The sequence below is a fragment of the Schistocerca nitens genome, chromosome 3, assembly GCF_023898315.1.
Source record: "Schistocerca nitens isolate TAMUIC-IGC-003100 chromosome 3, iqSchNite1.1, whole genome shotgun sequence".
Lineage (NCBI taxonomy): Eukaryota > Metazoa > Arthropoda > Insecta > Orthoptera > Acrididae > Schistocerca > Schistocerca nitens.
In genome coordinates this window covers 70505003-70524194 of record NC_064616.1, presented here as the reverse complement: position 1 = coordinate 70524194, position 19192 = coordinate 70505003, and the positions used below count along the sequence as shown (strand labels likewise).

The following is a 19192-nucleotide window of genomic DNA, read 5'->3' as shown; positions in this document are numbered from 1 at the left end:
CTGGCTCTGGTTCCGATTGGATTTACTGTTGGTGTTTGGTGTTGTGGTTTCTACAAGCCTCTATTGTTTATCTCTTCCTTGTTGTGTCGGTCATAGTTGGTCGTTGTCGGTTGTCGTTGGTCTGTCGTCCGACTCGTCCTTGTGTTTACCCGGTGGTGCGTGCTCCACCACCGGCGGCTTCCCCGCCTGGCGGCTCCAATCCACAGCCCAAGGCGTTCCCGCGGTTGGTTTTGGTTACTACATGCACTGTGCTGAAAAATCTGGTAAACATTCTATGATCAGGAACTTGATGTGTCAGAAAGTGTTGACAGTATTCTTCGAAAGCAGCAAGAGCACTCATATCAAAGAAGCCATAAACATACACCAGATCTTCATACTCTCCTCATTAGTGTAGATGTGTGGCATTTTAGCTTGCATGTGCAAAAACACAGCTAACTGATGCTTTTCTGTGATACACTCTGTCACTCAGATTTCTTTACTCACAACAATGAACAACTGTGTGTCCAACGGGCTAGTTTATAAGAAAGACATCCCTAGCAAAGAGGTTGAAAGCAACAAGGTAGATTGGGCTAGAATAAAACTTCAAAGAGGTTAGGTACATAGGACACATGAATGCTAATCACTAGTCAAAAACAAATCTACATTAAATGTGTTCTATCACAGAAACCATTTGGAATAGGACATATGTCCATATGAATTTTTTTTTTGCTTCAGATGAGCACTCCTGTCATATCCCTGGATGTTGAGCACTCGTCCTGGGGCACACTATACATGTTGTGATGGAGCAGTTAGATATTTTAACTTCTTGAAGAGGAGATAGAAGAGGCTGGTGTGAGGCTAAAAATGGTTGCACTTTCAGAAAAACTATAACTAAAATGAAAGAAGGTTATTCAAAAGTGGACTACTTTTCACATCTGTAAAATCAAAATGTACTGCTGGGTAACATTCAATACCTTGTTGCTCCTCCTGGTATCTTGTAACATGTTTTGATCCTCCTTGGCACACTGTCCACATTGCTGCTCAAGCATGTGCTACTCTGAGGAAGCAGCCTTCCTGAGGTCATCCATTGTGTGAGGGCTCCAATTACGACACACTGCAAGTTTCAACTGATCTGAAGCTTGCTCAGTTGGGTTCATTTTAGCAGATACCATATATCTATCATCCATTCAGCTGTTTCCTGCCTCCTGGAGGAAGCGATTAAAATGATGAGTGCAGTGTACTAATGGATTATCATCCTCAAAGATGAAGTATTGCTGAACTATTGACTGTATCACTGGATCCTTTATTGATAGTGCACAGTGCTCCAATTGCCCTCTATAATGATGAGAGTTGTCAGACATTAATACATAATCCTGGCCCAAAGTCACCTCTCTGCTGAACCCATGGAACTGCATGCAAGAGGCACATACTGGTACCTGTCTGCCTTGACATTCTTTTGTGACAATCTTCCGGTGCCAGACCAGTCTTGCACTCATCAGTGAAGAGAACCCAATGCCATTGATCCAGGTCTCATTACAGGTGTTCTCTTGCCTTCACACTTAATGGTGCTAGAATATTTGTTGTGTTGTCTGTAATGGATCTGTACATGTCAGATAAATTGTGTGGGAACATTTGCATACTTCCTGGGACAACACACATCCAAAGGACAGATTACAGTTTTGTTGCATTCTCCTCGGTATATCTACGAGCCATAATATGTTGGTACAACTAGTGTTGTTGATCATGAACAAACACTACAAGACAGATCTTCAGTGTTTTGTGTCTCACTGTAGGTGTTGGTAGTTCAAATTAAGTTGCTGTGATATACACTAATTCAGCAGAAAATTTCCCATGCTGACAGCTTTCTTGCCACATAGGCTTTAAATGACCCTTCGAGGCATATTGACAAACTGAACAGACATAAGTGGCACTGTCCCATTCACGAATTTGAGACACATCACTGTCTACTGAACTTCTTTGAGAGTAGATTTACTTTTACATCCATTACACAGTTATCTGTATGTACTGATTTCTTATAGTTATAAGAGAAGTGAGAAAAATGTAACTGATAAAACTAATGCTATTCATGAGGCTGTTTCCTTATTAGGGTGACTACAATGAATCTTGCATAGTTCCCCATAGTAAGGAAATCCTCAAGCATGTGGAACATATAAAAAATGCACTTTAACAAAAAAACACTTATACATATTATTATTCTTTGAATAGATCCTAAGTGAAATGGTCCCCAAGGGTGTGGAATAAGTAATAATTATTTACAAACTAATACAAAATGTATCAAAAAAAAAAAATAATTCGTAGACTTGATGTAAGTAAGCATAATAAAAATAAAGAAAAACAAAGGTACAGTGGTTCCTTACACAGAGTTTAGTACTGGCCTGAAGATGCACAGAAGGCCTATATTACATGGTACAATTTTGTGTGATATTGTTAATAATATGTAATTGCTTCTATAAATCATGTAAGCTCTTCTTAAACTATACATTATTGGTAAGAAGGCTTACTTTGGTTACTGGCAAGTTACTGAAAACTTATATTCCTGTATATTTTACGCCTTTGTAGACCCTGTAGACTCAAGTAAGTTACTGTCTTATTGTAGATTGTTCTCTGCCCTAATATAGACTCAGAGAATTGAGCAAATGGTCTGAAAGCTATATTGTTTATGATAAATTTCATTAAGGAATAACTATTCCAAGAAGCAGTAGTTTGCGTGCAGATTTCTTTAAACAGGATTTTGTAGAACATTTTTGAATTCACACCACATCACATGCTTTTGGACTTGTATAAATTGAGCATGGTTGGATGAGTTACACAAAAATGTTATTACCGTATGACAACATAGAATGAAAGAAAATTAATTATGCCAACTTTTTATTTTTAAATAACCTGTGTGTGACAACACGGGGCTAGTACAAACAGAGCCTTGCTTAGATGTTTTATTAGTTCTGTTTCATGCTCCTTCCAACTTAAATTCTTGGGATTAAAACATTATTATGAGTTAACACTATCAACCTCTCCTATTTGCATGTTGGTTAGAAATCCCCTTACAGGTTCTGAACTGCATATATCTTCAAAGTTTAATGATGACAAATTGGCTAGAAATCATTTACTGATGTCTTGACAGATTTATAAACCACTGTAACTAAAATTATACTTGATTTGCTATTTACTGTAATGTTAGTATCATCTGTATTACCTGCTATTGTTAATGATGATAATGCATTTAATATGCGCAGTAAAAACTAAAGGGGACTTACGCATTCAAAATTCCTTGACAAATCACAGAATATTCTCATGACCTGTAATTTATTGTAATGAAATAATTACATTCTTGCAGTATGTTTGAATACCCTTCACAATTATTTTTTAAATTTGAAAATTCTGGCTAAAGTGGAACTCAGAAGTTTGATGCCTTTTTTTCTGATCAGGAAATAGCCCAGTGGAAAGTGACTAGTTGAACAAATAACTTTGGAGTTAACTACACTCAGAAAAATATTATTATTATTATTATTATTATTATTATTATTATTATTATTATTTGTTGATGTTTGTGATAACAAGCAGAAAATTTTAAAGATTTTGCAATAGCAAGATCTCTTCTGGTATAATGGAGATAATATAGATGTTATCTCAGTTATTTGTGAAGGTTGGTGTCAAGTATTCCAGGTATGAATTTATTGAGCCTAACAACCCTGTCTTATCAGTAACATTTATAAAGTGCTTCTTCAAAGTGTTTGCCACACTACGCATATTTGTTATCAATGTATCATTTGTTCATAAAACTATCTATTCCTCTTCAGTTATGGTTTGACATGTCTTCTCCACCATTTCTATTCCATATTATCTTTATTTTGTAGTCTGAGGTTGCTATTTTCTTCTCGTAATGCATCTCCTTCAATGTGTCAGTTACATCCTTCAATATTTGCCAGAATACGTTGTAATGAGCTACAATATCAACAGCAGATGTATTCCTGATTAATGAACTGAGTTTTGTTTCTTGTTCAAAAAAATCATTCTGTTAGTAAGCCATGATTTTATGGTAGACTTTGATCTAATGTGACTAATTTTGGGGGAGAAAACACAGTTTTAATATGTGACAAGAACTACATTAATCAATGCATTACATTTTTGTCAAGTGCAGTTAATGGCTTTCAGTATTTGAACAGTTTGCTAAAATTCTCAATTTTTGGTGTATTAACTACACTCTTGAATTCATTTTTAATACATTGGTGGTTTCTGGTGAATGTGGCACCTCCTTTCTCCAAATCTGCCTAGCTCAAAACCCTGTAATACTTAATAGCTCCCTGATAGTGGCCAAATTATGTTCAGAGAGACAAAATATGTCAGCTGGGCTCAGTTACTAATTCATCAGTGCAAGTACAGTAAAACCTCTTAACGAATCTCACGGGACCAAAAAATTTGTCCCTTAAAAGAGGGTTTTCCTTAAATAAGGGTTTAGGTCAAAATGCACTAAATAAGTGTTCCAGAATCAAAACTGAAGTGTAAGCTATTTAGGCCATATAAATACTCCATAATCACAAACTCACCTTGAGTTGCATAAAAAAATGCAGTGAACATGAAAATGTTTTTTTGGCAAATTTAAAACTATTCGATATATTTATAATACTTTTATTATTTATTTATTTTTTAATTTCAATATATTTTGGATGTTAGGTCACATCAAAAGTCATCAACTGGTATCTTGATTCAAAAGGAGAAAATTTTATTTAGCTAATGACACTCAATGAATTAGATATCACAATAATGAATAAAACTGCTATACTGTCTTTTGTTTCTAAAAAAAAAAAATCTAGAAGAGTAGTCTGCTGCTTCCTTCCAGCACAGCGTACTCCTATAAGTTGTCGTTCCAGCTGGTTAACACTGTTAAGAACTGCCTCATCCACAATGAAGGATGAAAAATACCTTCTAACAGTCTAAAGTCCTTCCACAGCTGCAGAAAAACTTGGTGTTGGTGAGTCCACATCATCATCATCATCTTCGTCACCACCAATTTCAGTTTATTCACCAATATCAGTAGCAAATAGCTCACTCATGTCCCTAGTGGGTGTAGAAGTAAGTACATTATCATCACACGAAATAAAATCTTGGAACTTCACAGTCTCAGGAACATCTATAACATTCCAATCTTCTTCAGCGATATTGTCCTCCACAGACAATGTTGCACCACAGCCAGCATTTCCAAAGCAGTTTATGACAGTCTGCTGTGTGACTGCATTCCAGGCGGCAACAAACATATTCATGTCCTGTAAAGTATTCAATTTCATAGCTTGCTTCCTCTGCAAGAATGAAATTGATTTTTGCACTAGAGCCATTCTATATTTAGCTTTAACTGAATGGATTATGCTTAAGTCCAGTCTAAGTCCAGTGGTTGCAAGTGACTTGTGCAGTTAGCAGGAAGGTACACAACATTTATATTTCTTGAAAATGAGGTATTTTTGGGATGAGCAGGCATCTATCTAGGATAAGTACAATCTTTCTTCCTGCTGTACCCATCTTCGAGTCCAAGCTCCTCAGAAACCTAATAAAAATATCTGTTGTCATCCAGGCATTTTTGTTAAACTCATATTTGCACAGAAGTGTCTCTATGTTCTTAAAACACCTCAGAGTTTTAAATTTACCAATAATTAAAGGTGGCAACTTTTCACTTCCGTCATTGTTCACGCACAATAATGTTGTCATTCTCTCTCTACTTTTTTGTCCACCATGACATTTTTCACCCTTAATTGAAAGTGTATTAGATGGAAGGAGGTTATAAAATACACCAGTCTCATTGGCATTAAAAATATTTTTGGAATCATACCCTTGAATCAGACGTGGCAAAGTATAACTTTTTCCACACTTTCATTGTCCACTGATGCACTTTCTCCACTTAAATTTTAGGTTGAGAGATTGTGACATTTTTTAAAATGATCTAGCCAGCCATTAGATGCAATGAAGTTCTCATATCCCATCCTCAGTGCAATTCTCGCGCCTTCTCACGCAACACATTGCCACCTGTGAGAATATTTGCAGCTCTTATTCCCTGAAACCAGTCTAAAAGAGCAGTTTTCTACGGCTTTGAAAGACAATTCATGAATATTCTTCCTTTTTGATGAACATGAACCAAGTGCTTCTAAATTTAATAACGCCTCCTTATTTTTCATTATTCCACACAAAGATGATGGCGCCAAATTGTACTTCTTTGCAATGTCGTATAATTTCATACAGGTATTGCGATTCTCTTCAAAATCCCGAATAATTGTTAGCTTCTGCTGTATCATCAGTTTTCTTTGTTTGCTGGCCATATTACACGTACAAAAACACTATTGTAAGTAGACTACACAGCTACTGTATACACTTAACGCTTTCACTTTATAGCGTCAGACACGACAGCTGAAGCGTGGTAGTGTGGAAGAATTGTGTTTTCAAATGATCAGTTTAACATTCACTAATCTCGATAACTTCACAACTATTGATACGAGACCAATATCTGAATGCGAATGTGAACGTGGACGCAGACATCGATTCTAAGAATGCAAATGATCAAAGCCTAACGTTACGATTTAATGTCCAAAAACAAGAAGTGCAGCTGCAGACCGTATTTTAATTTGTGAATTGTAACATACATATTCCTTAAAAGTGGGATTTAAAAGAAAGCACGATTTGTTAAAACCGAATTTAAGGAACACTGTTTTTATGGCGTTATCGCTGGGACAAACAAAAGTGTTCCTTAAAAGCGGGATTTCCTTAAAATCGGGTTCTTTAATATGGGGTTTTACTGTAAGTAGTTAGTTATATCTATTCTCCAGTCCTTGAATACTCTAATGCAATAAGAATAGCTGGCTGCTTACACAATGTTTACCAGATCACACCTTATAGAATGTATAGGATCAATGTCAGTACTGTTGCCCAACCCATCCACTACAATCATAGCTTCTTTCTTCATTAAATCTTTACCTGATCACTGTATATGCTCTTTCACCTGACCCACACTGGCAATAGGTTGTAAAAAGTTATGTCCTGGTATCTGGAGCATAGTTCATTCTGAAATAGTTGCTGTACACGTACAACTTGAGATCTTTCTAAGAAAAAAACTTCTTCTCTTTATTGACTTTCCTATAGTCTTCCTTTTCAAATCTATACCGAAGTTTTTTTGTATCCTGTCTACACTATTGGACTCAGGCTCATCCTTTCCAAATTGAAGCAAGAGTTCAAATTTATTTTTGACATTTCTGTCAAAACTGAAAAATTCTTTGCTTATTTTCTCAATTTCCCATTACCATTTCACACCTTTCTTTACACAACTTCCTCCACAACATGTTCAGGTCTTTGGTTGCCTTATGTAATTCAACCTGAAGGGCAGTGATCTTCCTATCCTGCTCCACAGTCTCCATACCTCTACTGTGTAGTTTACATAATCATTGAAGTAAATGATTAGTTTTCATTATACCATGCCACTATCTTCACCCCAATGGAAAAAACTGCCACCATCACTCAGAAGCCTGGAACTAAATATTCTATGCCAAGTGAAGCACTTTTCATATTTGGTAAATTTATTAAACAAGAGAAACTGTTTCATAATATTTGTTCAGCATATGGCTATACACAATCAAAGTAGGACTTGGGAAAATTTGCTTTACCAATACAATTAAAATTTAGACCTACTAAGGTACATATTTACAGAACATAAGGGGAAAAGCTCAAATTAGTTATGCTGGAAAGAGAGATAATGAAACAGATATTTCCCTGTTTGCTGTGCTAAAAGTTTCAGTTTATGATAGAAATTTACACCCCAAACTTAAATTTACTAACTTTTATTGTTTTTTTAGTATGTACAAAAAGTGAGACTTTTGAGCTCAAGATTACGATAGACACTAATATATGTATTTCATATGTAATCCTCATTTAGATAACACAACATTTTTAGCAACCTCTCAGTTTTCAAATATATGACCAGTGTTTTTATTTTTTTAAGTGTTAAACAGAACTGGCATGAAGCTAGCGACTTTGCTGGACGATTGTTTGAAGAAAGTAGATGGTCAAAAACTATTTATGCTTATCAAAAAGCTGCAATGTTGTGTATGCTAGGTGATGACCTCACTGATGATGAACAGACTGAAATTGAATATCTTATGAGGTAAGAATGTCAATGGTGCCTTCTATTTCTAACTCGTAGTGCTTGTATTTGAAAGATGATAATTGGAAAAGCTACCGAATAGCCATAAAATTTGATAAACTAAAGCACTACCTGCCATTTTATATTTGTAATAAAGGCATGCACCTCAATGGAAGCAGAGGATAGCTGGAAAATCATTGCCAATGGAGAAGTTTGCAGTCAAAAAGTCGGAACGCTATTTTTCTCAAGGGAAAAGCTTGGTTCTTCCAGGTTATGAACTAATGTATGTGTGGAACCTGTTCAAACAAATTGGGAAAAAATGGGAAATGTTAGATTCAGTGTATAAACGAGTTGAAAAAGTACTCAGAAAGTTGGAATCAACACGTGGTAAGTTAATAACATTTGTTAAAATTTTATGTGACTTTTCCTTTCTTCTGGAAGGTTTTCAGATTTAGATACCATAGCTTACAGCTTCCTCATACTAGCAGTTACAAACCTTCATTGAATATGTGTTTATTTTCCTTCCAGTTCCTGCACCTTTAATCAAAATGTGTATTTTCTTTCGTTGATAATTATTGTTTCTGCTGTCCTCCTGTAGTGTTGGTAATGTGTGCCATGACATTCAGTATATATGCTTGAAAATGGCAAACCATTAAAATTGTAACAGTATGTATCATGTTCAAAAATTTTATAAAGTCTTCATAAAATTATTCAAAATCTAAACCTTATCTCTACAAATGCATTTTATGGCTTTAGTATGTAAATGCTAGGTCCACATTTATTTGTAATTTTAAGATATAAAGATCTGTTGGCCAGGTATTAGAATAAGGCATGCAGCAAAACAAAGTAAGTGTATTATTGAAATACTTGCCACTGATGTCATTCACAATTTTGTCACCTTGCATATCCTTTTGACTGTTTTCATGTTTACTAGTTGCATACATTAGAAGACTCACAACTACATTTATCCCAAATGTTCTATCTGAAGAAATGTTACCATAGTGACATGTATAAAGACATAGACATTTTGCAATAAATTATTTAATTTTTATACTATAATTTCTGTTGCATAGTTATTGATTTAAGCTACTTATGTTTTATAAGGTTTTTCAGCAAGCAAGTCTTTGGGAAATAGCTGCTGTATACTGGCAGAAGTAAATCTGTAATGACAGGTTATGAATTGTGCTTGGATACTGTCAGTAAGATCATTCTTAATGAAAAACAAGATGTTTGGTATTGCGTCCTGGTCCAGCATTAAATTTTAATTTACGAGGAAGTTTCAAAATGGTGCACATTCTGCTGCAGAATGAAAGATTCATTTTCAGCAAGATTAATTCTTTAAGTCTGTTTTTTTATACACTGAGCAGGTCTGTTGGCAGTTTTTGAAACACAGTGAGATGGCAGTCATGGCACGGGATTGTTTTTCAGGATGAGCTGTTTGCCATTTCCATTTGTTTCTATAAATTTAAATTATTTATAATTAAATCACATAAGATGGGTGCCAGATGTTCCTTTTGAAATAGTCATACTCTTAGTCATAGTCATAGTTTCCTGCCCCATCCTTATCTAGTCTGAACTTGTGCACCATCCCTGATGACATTATAATCAACAGGATATTAATCCCTAGCCGGCTTGTGTGGCCGTGCGGTTCTAGGCGCTTCAGTCTGGAACCGCGTGACCGCTACGGTCGCAGGTTCAAATCCTGCCTCGGGCATGGATGTGTATGATGTCCTTAGGTTAGTCAGGTTTAAGTAGTTCTAAGTTCTAGGGGACTGATGACCATAGATGTTAAGTCCCATAGTGCTCAGAGCCATTTGAACCATATTAATCCCTAATATTCCTTCCGTTGTTTAAATTTCTCTCAAGTTTCTCATTCTGGATGTGTTTTGGATTACAGAGATGGGAATGTGTATATTCCTCTAGACTCTTGTCAGTATCTTTTCTTTGGGAGGAACTATTCTGTTAGCCTAGCAGGAAATTCTGTGTGAATCTTGGCAATTATGGAACTAGATAGTCAAGTGTTGAATCTTTGAGCTGGCATGCTTGGAAGTACACTGGGTAGTATTTTGCTCACAAAAGGTACAGACCTAGACTCAAATCCCAGTCCAGCACACAATTGTATCTGCTCACAAATGTTTATCCTCAACAGGAACTATTTCATTATTCAGTCATTATAGTATTCGTGGACTTTGAAATAAAAAAGATCACTGGACAAGAAGGTTACACATATATGCTTTGTATTTGTGGAAACTATTTCCTACTCAGTCTTTGTATGAGCCATTTCTCATCAAAAGTGCCAAAGCCAATTGTCATACTGGAACTAACTGAACTGTGTCGTTTCACAGCATCCGCATTCATTGATTTTAAATTTCACAGAACCAATTTCTGATTCTTATTTTAGAACAGTTTGTCAATAAGGTTTTGGGAACTGACCAGCATTGTTATTTGTGTGAAACTGAAATTAGGTTGAATTCACCTTCATTATGGAACAGTCCATTTTGAAATTTGGAATATTAACAGAGGCAGCCAGAGCACCAACAGCTGCAAAAGCAACTATTTCAGCCACTGTTGAAATAGGGTAGCAACAACAGCTTATCAAAAACGTTTTGCCCCCATGCTGTTGTGGACAGTTCCATTCCCTTCATCTGAAAGGGCCCATGAGGACTGGAGTAACTATACTACTGTAAATTAAGAATGGGTATTTATATATGTTATTATGTATCCAAGATGTATAGGGTGCAAAAATGACTATTTATACAATATTTTAGAGCTTTAGAGAAGACAAAAAGAAACTCTCTCTTTGTTGTAGGTGTAGTTTTTGTGGCCTTCAATGTGAAGACTGGTTTGGTGCATCTATCCATGCTACTCCATGCTGTGCAAGCCTCATCATCTGTGAATAACTTCTGCAACCTACATGTGTCTGAATCTGCTTACTGTATTCATCTCTTGGTCTTCCTCTGTGATTTGCAGCCCCCCCCCCCCCTCCTCCCACACACACACTTCCCTACAGTACTAAAGTGGTTATCCCTTGATGTCTCGGAATGCGTCCTATCAACCAATCCCTTCTTCTTGTCAGGTTTTGCCACAAATTTCTTTTCTCCCAAATTCTGTTCAGTACCTCCTCATTAGTCACATGATCTACCCATCTAATCTTCAGCATTCTTCTGTGACATCACGTTTCAAAAGCTTCTATTCTCTTCTTGCCTAACTATTTATCATCCATGTTTCACTTCCGTACATGGATACACTCCATACAAATACTTTTCGAAAAGACTTCCTAACACTTACATCTGTATTCAATTTTAAAAAATTTCTCTTCTTCAGAAATCCTTTCCTGCCATTGGAAGTCTACATTTTATATCCACCCTACTTTGGTCATCATCAGTTATTATGTTGCCTGAATAACAACAGCAACAACAACAACAACTACTACTACTACTACTACTGCTACTACTACTACTACAAGTGTCTCATCTCCTAATCTAATTCCCTCAGCATCACCTGATTTAACTGGATTACTTTCCATTATCTTTGTGTGGCTTTTGTTGATCATCATCTTATTTCCTCCTTTCAAGACACTGGCCATTCTGATCAACTGCCCTTCCAAGTCCTTTGCTGTCTCTGACAGAATTAGAATGTCATTGGCAAACCTCAAACTTTTTATTTCTTTTCCCTGAACTTTATCTCCTGTTCAAAATTTTTCTTTGGTTTCCTTTACTGTTTTCTCAGTGCACACTCCTTTTTATCTGATAAAAATGTCACAAAAGCACCATTCTCATGCTAAGAGTCCAAGAAGGTTTTGTTGCTAGTGATGTTCAGAGATGGCATACAAACTGTTGTGTGATGAACATTGTTTTTGCAGAAGTTGCATACTGCCTCATAGATTTATTTATTTATTTATTTATTTATTTATTTATTTGGGGGGGGGGGGGATGAAGCATTTGGTTACAAGACCCAGATACTCTGGAAGCACTGGTTACCTATATGGCTAGAGCTGCAGCCATTATTTGTGAAACACCTGCTTGTTTTGAGTGTGCTAGACAGTCATTAGCATACAGGTGCCAGTTGTGCATTAATGTAAATGGGCAGCAATGTCTCTAAAACAGTATTCCTCACAGAGCAGTTTGAATGCCATCTCTGAACATCAGTAGCATCAAAGCTATCATATAGACATAACACTGTAAGATTTTGTATTTGTAGCTTTTTATACATATGAGGGAATATCGGAAAGTAATGCACAGCAATTTTGCTTTTCCCATGGTATTGCAGCCAGAATGTTGAAATTTCATGACAATATTGTTTGATAGTTTCATGTTTGCACTACAGATAGTATTTTGTTGTCACATGCTTCTCTACCGAGAGAAGCCTGAACCGAAAAACAAACTTGAAGTGCATGTTACTGTCATCGACTTGTGAAGAGCAATGAAGTGTTGTTCAGCATTTGTGGGCCAAAGGCCATAAACTGAGTGAAATTCATAGGAACATGCATGGCAGGTATGGGGATGACTGTGTGGACTGTAGCAATGTCTCCAGGTTGTGTGCATTCTTCCAAGAGGTTTGTGTGACCCTTTGTGATTTGCCACACTCTGGGCAGCAGTTAACAGCTGCAACCTCACAGAATGTCAGTAATTTTGAATGACCGATGTGGGCAACTGCAAACCTTATCACGTGTACGATATTGTTCATGTCACATTGAAATTACATAAAATTAGTGCTCACTTGGTGCCTAAAACCTTGACAGGCAACCATAAGGGCCAGCGAATGATGACAAGCTTGGATCACTTAACGCATTATGTCACAGAAGGGCATGACTTTCTGGAAGGAATCGCCACTTGTGATGAGTCACAGGCCTACTGCTACACATCCAAAATCAAGCAGGCCTCTATGGAGTGGAAATATGCTGATTCTTCAGTATGAAAAAAATTCAAAATGACTCAGTCTGATAGGAAAGTGCTTGTGACAGTGTTCTGGACTGCGCTGAACATGGGACCACTGTGAATGCTGCAGCATACATTAAAACTTTGGTTAAATTTTGTCATGCCCTCTGTGACAAATGCCTCAACATTAATTCTGACTGTGTCAAACTTCTTCATGGCAATAGTTGCCCCTTGTTGCTGGTCTTATTCATGAGAAAATCTCCATATTTGGGTGGGAGGTGCTCCAGCATCCATCATACGGTCCAGACCATGCAACCATTGGACTTTCATCAGTATTGTCCCATAAAGAAATTCCTGGCCGGCCAAACACTTTGTGACAGATGCGGAAGTGAAACCCACAGTCTGCAAATGGCTGTACTCCAACCAAATGGACCTCTATGAACAGGGTGTATTGAAACTGGTGCCACAATGGTAGAAATGTCTTGAGAAGGCAGATGTACTTCGTTTTTTGGAAGGATATTTCAAGGCAAACTCTTTCCTTCAACACATTACATGAGAGTTTCTATCTCTTTAACTGCTGTTTTCTCATAGTCTGCTAGTATTGCCAGATCAGCTGTGAAAGATTGGAAAGAAATTTGGGTGTATTTTTTTAGATCTTCCAGGTGACACAGGGGTCCAATAGTTTTTCTTTTCCCACTCTTGGATGACTTTGTTCAAAACCTGATTAAAGGGGAGAGGAGAGAAGAGGACATGGATTGTCACCCTGCTGAACACTGGTTTAGATCAGAAATGGTTCTAACACTTCACCCATTAATTTTACTTTGGGTGTTTTGTTAAGCATTTTATGAGATTTAGGGGTTTTGTTTAAAGTCTTTGTTCTTCAAGGATGATGAAAAGGGATTGTCAATTGACTGAATTTCCTTTTTGTGTCAGGCAATGCATATTAAATGTTTAAATGACAGATTTTCACCTACAGGTACTTCTGTGATCTGTCTAGAGCATTTGACTGCAAATCCTCACACATTCATTTGTGCATCTGCTTGGAAAAATATTGAACTTATGTCTGTCAGAGTTCTCAAAGTAATTGTTGCACTACATATTTTATTCATAGATAGCTCAGTGTTAATGCTAAATAGGAACAAATAAATACTGGTATTCCACAGAATCTGATCTTGAATCTGCTCCTGCTCCTGATATATGCAAACAAGCTGTCATCTTTCACTGGCACATGAGAAATAGTTTTCTGTGCCGATGATTCAGGTGTCATAATCCAGTCCAGATGCACTAAAAGAAGAATTTCTGACACAATAATTTTCTTATGCAATTTCACATGCAGAAGCACACTTTTCGTTGCACTGAGCCCTAGTCATAACCCATAGGCCACATTTTAGTGAATGAAGATGTGTGTCACATTGAGCAAAACCTGTAATGTATGTTGGTACTCAGCATGATATAAAAATATAAGCATATACCTGCTGTTTTAAGTAAAATCGTGCACATCAGTAGCTGTGGTCACTAATGCATTGTAGTGCCACAGAATTTGAATCAGAGGTAGCCAGTTCAAATGCTGGTGGGGGAGTAAATTTTGTCATTGATATTTAACCTAACTAGGAATGAAGGTGTAAAGTTTGTGATCAGAAGGCTGTGTACCAAAATCGTAGTGTAGGTGCCAAACCTCTCAGAAGATTTTATGCAGTGAGAGCATATGACATTATTGACAGTGTGCCACATTCGGATGAGAGTGTTATGCTTGATGGACCATTTACTGCTATCCATAAAGAATAGGGTTTGTGTCAGCAGTTGGTTTAATCTTGTCTCATTCTTCCATTCCATGCTAATCTGTAAAATTACAAGTACAACACTACACTGCACACTCACTCATAACTGTAATATACATACTAAAGATAAATGCTTGACATTTCAGAAGAAAATAATGCCAAACAAATTCTGTCAGAATCTCGGCCAGAACGGCGATGCAAGATTCTTTCATTCTTGGCAATGTCCATATGATTGAGTGTGAGGCCACCTTTGACTTTCAGTACAAGTAATTGCATTTGCTCATATACCATATGATCAATAATTGAGGCCATACTTTTGCAATAACTACCTTTCCTCCCTCTCCCCTTTTCCTTCTCCTGCTACTACACCACCCATCCTCTCCTCCAGTCAATAGTATTTCATGTTCACTCTGTAAGTGACAAGGTTGTAAGATTTTTTTTTTTTTAGAATGTAATCCTGTATCCTATTTTTGTATTCACTGTAATTATGCTTTGATATGTCACAAAACAGTAAACGTCAGTTTTTGTTGCATTGAATGTACTCTGTGATTAAACAAAGTTGAATTTATTGTTCGTGTAGAGTATTATTTGTTGCTCATGAAGACGACCCTGTACAGCTGATTTCAGTGTTTATACTGATGCCTCTATTGAACAAATACTGATGCTAACTGGTGTGGCATTTTCAATTTCAGAAGAAGGCGAATATCATGCAGACAACAAAGCATTAGTTTTATTGTTGAAAGGAACATGTTTGCGACTGATGAATACCCCACTTCAAGCAGAGGAATCCCTAAATATTGTGCTTTCATTGGAGAAAAAAATAAAAGAAGATCTTTATCTTGTACCATATGCTATGGTTGAACTGGCACTACTATACAGGAGTCAAAATGATCTCTCTAGAGCAGCCCAATTATTGGAAGATGCAAAGTAAGTTACAGAATATGTCAGATGCATTTCAAAAGTTGTTAATGTAAAAGTGTATGAATTTCTTTTTTACTCACAAAAAGTGAGTCTGAGTGGCCCACTCTCTTGTTAATGACTTCTAATGTTTGTAGGAAGAACTATACTGGGTATTCTCTGGAGTCACGCCTTCATTTCAAGATACATTCTTTCCAGTCTGAGTTGAACACGAGGAAATTATCAGATGAGACTACTTCAGAACTTTCTAGTCAGTAGTTGATGACAAATTTATGTTTCTAAAAATGTGTGCAATTACCTTGACCAAACCAGTAAAACACTATTTTCTTTCTAACTTCAGTAAATGTAATCTCTGGGGTTTTTGATCTCAAAAGACATGAAAACTATTTTGTCATTACTGGTTTTTGTACTGGGTAAGATATATACATTCCAATTTTTTTTACATGCTTAATGCTGTGATCCAGTTGTTGAACACTTTATTGTCTTGAAGAAATTGTTTTAAAGAATGTTTTTGTTTATTTAAATATTGTTAATGTTTTAGAATTTTTAATATTTTTGACAAAATATTTCATGATCATTCTTCCATTTTATCTTGCAGTGAAATAGTTACTCTTCACACAAGTTGAAGTATCTAGTTACGTTGTTAAACAACAAATGATCTACTTCAGTCTTACATCGAGAAGTCAGAAAATTGTGTGTTTGTACTTCCATACTTTTCATACAGCCACCCCCCCCCCTCTCTCTCTCTCTCTCTCTCTCTCTCTCTCTCTCTCTCTCTCACACACACACACACACACACACACACACACACACACACACACACACACAGTGTGGTCATTAGCTCCATTGTTTGTGTGACACGTGACTGAGCAAGTAATGGAAGGAGTAAAGAGTACAATGCCCCATATAGTTGAGAAGTTGATAGGCAGATGTGCTCACACTGCCCCCCCCCCCCTTTTCCCTAGCCAGAAAAACACACACACACACACACACACACACACACACACACACACACAGCTACATGGTCGAAAGCTTAGCAATATTTCCAGTATGTATATTCTGCGTTTATGTGCATATCTACCACACAATCCTTCATTTAAATGGTGGGCTGTTACTTTTACTCATTTCAATATTTGTATTCCATCTGTATAACCAGGGAATCCATCTGTTAAAAATGGTGTGCTATTTAAATGCTTGTACAATATACAGATATGCTCATTACTTATGTCAGGTGCCCCATAACTCACTCAGCATTGCTTTTAAGCAGTAGTTTGCGTAACCTTTCAATTTTTTTAATTCCTGAAGGATGTTCTGTGTGGCTTGGTCCTTTCTTCCACAACAATCAAATAATTTTCCCACATCTCTTCAATAGTTTACTTGTCCAGAGTTCCAATGTTGTTGCTGTGTCTTGTTCAGGTAAAACAGGGGATACGGGATACATTTAGTGCTTTCATGTAGCAAGGTAGATATGCATCTGCTGAAGATGAGTTGCAGTACATATGTGGACATTATTTAACTTCTTTTTAATCTAACCTCATACATGTTTTTAGACATTTCTCATTATCCAAGAACTGCCAAGATGCATAGTTACTCTACTCACAATTGGATGAATCTACTTAATCAGAAGATGATTCTGAATATTCTGCTATGAGCACAATCTTTATGTGCTCTGCATGTCGTTTCAATTTGTGTTTTATTGTTTTTGTTATCTGATGTACTGTGTGTAAGTCATTACATTTATGTTTTTCTATCTCTTTCTGTATTTCATTCGCAATTTTTGTGTGTCAGGGGAACTGCCTAGGTGCAGTTGTGTCAGTAGTCTTATATTTATTTTCAGTTTACAGAACTGTTAGATGAATCTCAAGAAGTGGATGGATATCAATCATCTTCATGTGATCACAGTGCTTGTCTTTGTGTGATGCTAATGCTCAGACTGGATTTCTTTCTTTGTAGTCTATTTCCCATATATTCTGCATAATAATAATTATAACTGTTGCTTATTCAATTATCTGACTGACAATAATTTGTTAAAAGGATTGTGTGATTAGAAATAGGATTGATTGATGTATGTGAGATAAGTATGCTACTTGAAATTTTTCTTGCCATAATGCATTATACAGTTGAAAAGATATTTTCATATGCCATAAGTAATTCCGTTAAGATGACAAATGAAGATAAAGGAACAAAAATTTCCTAAAGAAAACTATGGCCTAGATCACATTATACCTGTGATAAAAGAACCAGTATTTCTTCAGGGACATGCCTGATGTCAGTTGCGTATGCCAATGTGTCTGTTATATTTGTTTGTGTATAGTATATTAAATAAAAGCTGTAATATGAATTTGTGTTCTTACATTGTGAGAAATAAATGTTTCTCATCATTAACTGTTTATTTAACATTGAATTTATGTGTTGTTGTTTTTATTGTACTTCAGTGACACAGAACAAAGCATCATAATAAATATTTTGTTGCTGTGAGAGAATCTGTGAGTCTCAGTTTTATTTCAGTTATTTAATTGTCAAAGTGTATAACTGAGGAATTTAAAAGATTTAAACCACAACTTATTTATTGGTGAAGAAGAATAACAAAATGACCTATGAGACTGTGCAACTTGCCCAGACATCAGAAACATCTGAATATTCACTGATATCATCTCAAGCAAAATGACAAAAATTACGTTTAAAACAATTACTTGTATGTTGTGCTGATCTACAGGGAGTGGACAAAAATATGGAAACAAAGTAAAGACAACACAGTACCACAGCTAATACAGTGTAAGAAAACCATTGGCATTCCAAACAGCTTTCAGTCATCTCAGACTTCATAAATACATGTCTTGTGTGGTTTTCAGGGCAATTTCGTACCATTATTCCTGCAAAATAGTGCACAGTTCAGGTAACAATGATGGAGGTGGATGGCAATCGTGCACCCATCTCTTCAAAGTAGACCAGAAAGGCTCAGTAACATTGAGATCTGGTGACTGCAGTGGCCAGGTGAGATGAGACAATTCATCGTTTACTCATTAAACCAGTCCTATATAATGTGAGTTGTGTGAATGGGCACACTGTCGTCTTGGAACATAGCATCATCAATTGGGGAATGAGCATTGTACTATGGTATGGACCTGATCAGCCAAAATTGTCAGACAGTCCTTGGCAGTGATGCAATATTGCAGAGTAACCACAGGGCCCATGGAATACTGCTATGTAGCTGCCCAAATAATCACTAAATTCCCAACATGTTTCTTGGCAGCAAGCAGTCTGAATCATAAGCTTGGGATAGTGTACATCAGATGTAAACTCAGCCAGAAGCTGGAGACATTGTGAAACAAGACTTATCTGACCATATGACTTTCTTCCATTGCTCCACAGTCCAGGTTTCATGGCTCCATCACCATGTTTCCTTGTTACCAGTATTTCAGACAATGGAAAATCCAGGATGGAATGTAACAATACCAGAGAAGGAAAGTTGCTACTCACCATATAGTGGAGATGCCGAGTCACGA

The 19192-nt window shown here is 36.5% G+C and overlaps 1 protein-coding gene across 5 annotated transcripts in view; it reads left to right on the top strand.

Moving 5' to 3' along the window:
- Nucleotides 1-18169, top strand: part of LOC126248031 (tetratricopeptide repeat protein 39B-like) — a 332375-nt gene extending 314206 nt beyond the window's left edge. For all 5 annotated transcript variants that reach the window (XM_049948636.1, XM_049948634.1, XM_049948637.1 and 2 more), the window contains 4 exons: nt 7973-8134; nt 8271-8500; nt 15461-15695; nt 15824-18169. In XM_049948636.1, coding sequence (XP_049804593.1) covers nt 7973-8134; nt 8271-8500; nt 15461-15695; nt 15824-15944 — 748 coding nt within the window. In that variant the 3' untranslated portion in view covers nt 15945-18169. The remainder of the gene's footprint in view (nt 1-7972; nt 8135-8270; nt 8501-15460; nt 15696-15823) is intronic.
- The last annotated feature ends 1023 nt before the right edge of the window (nt 18170-19192 follow it).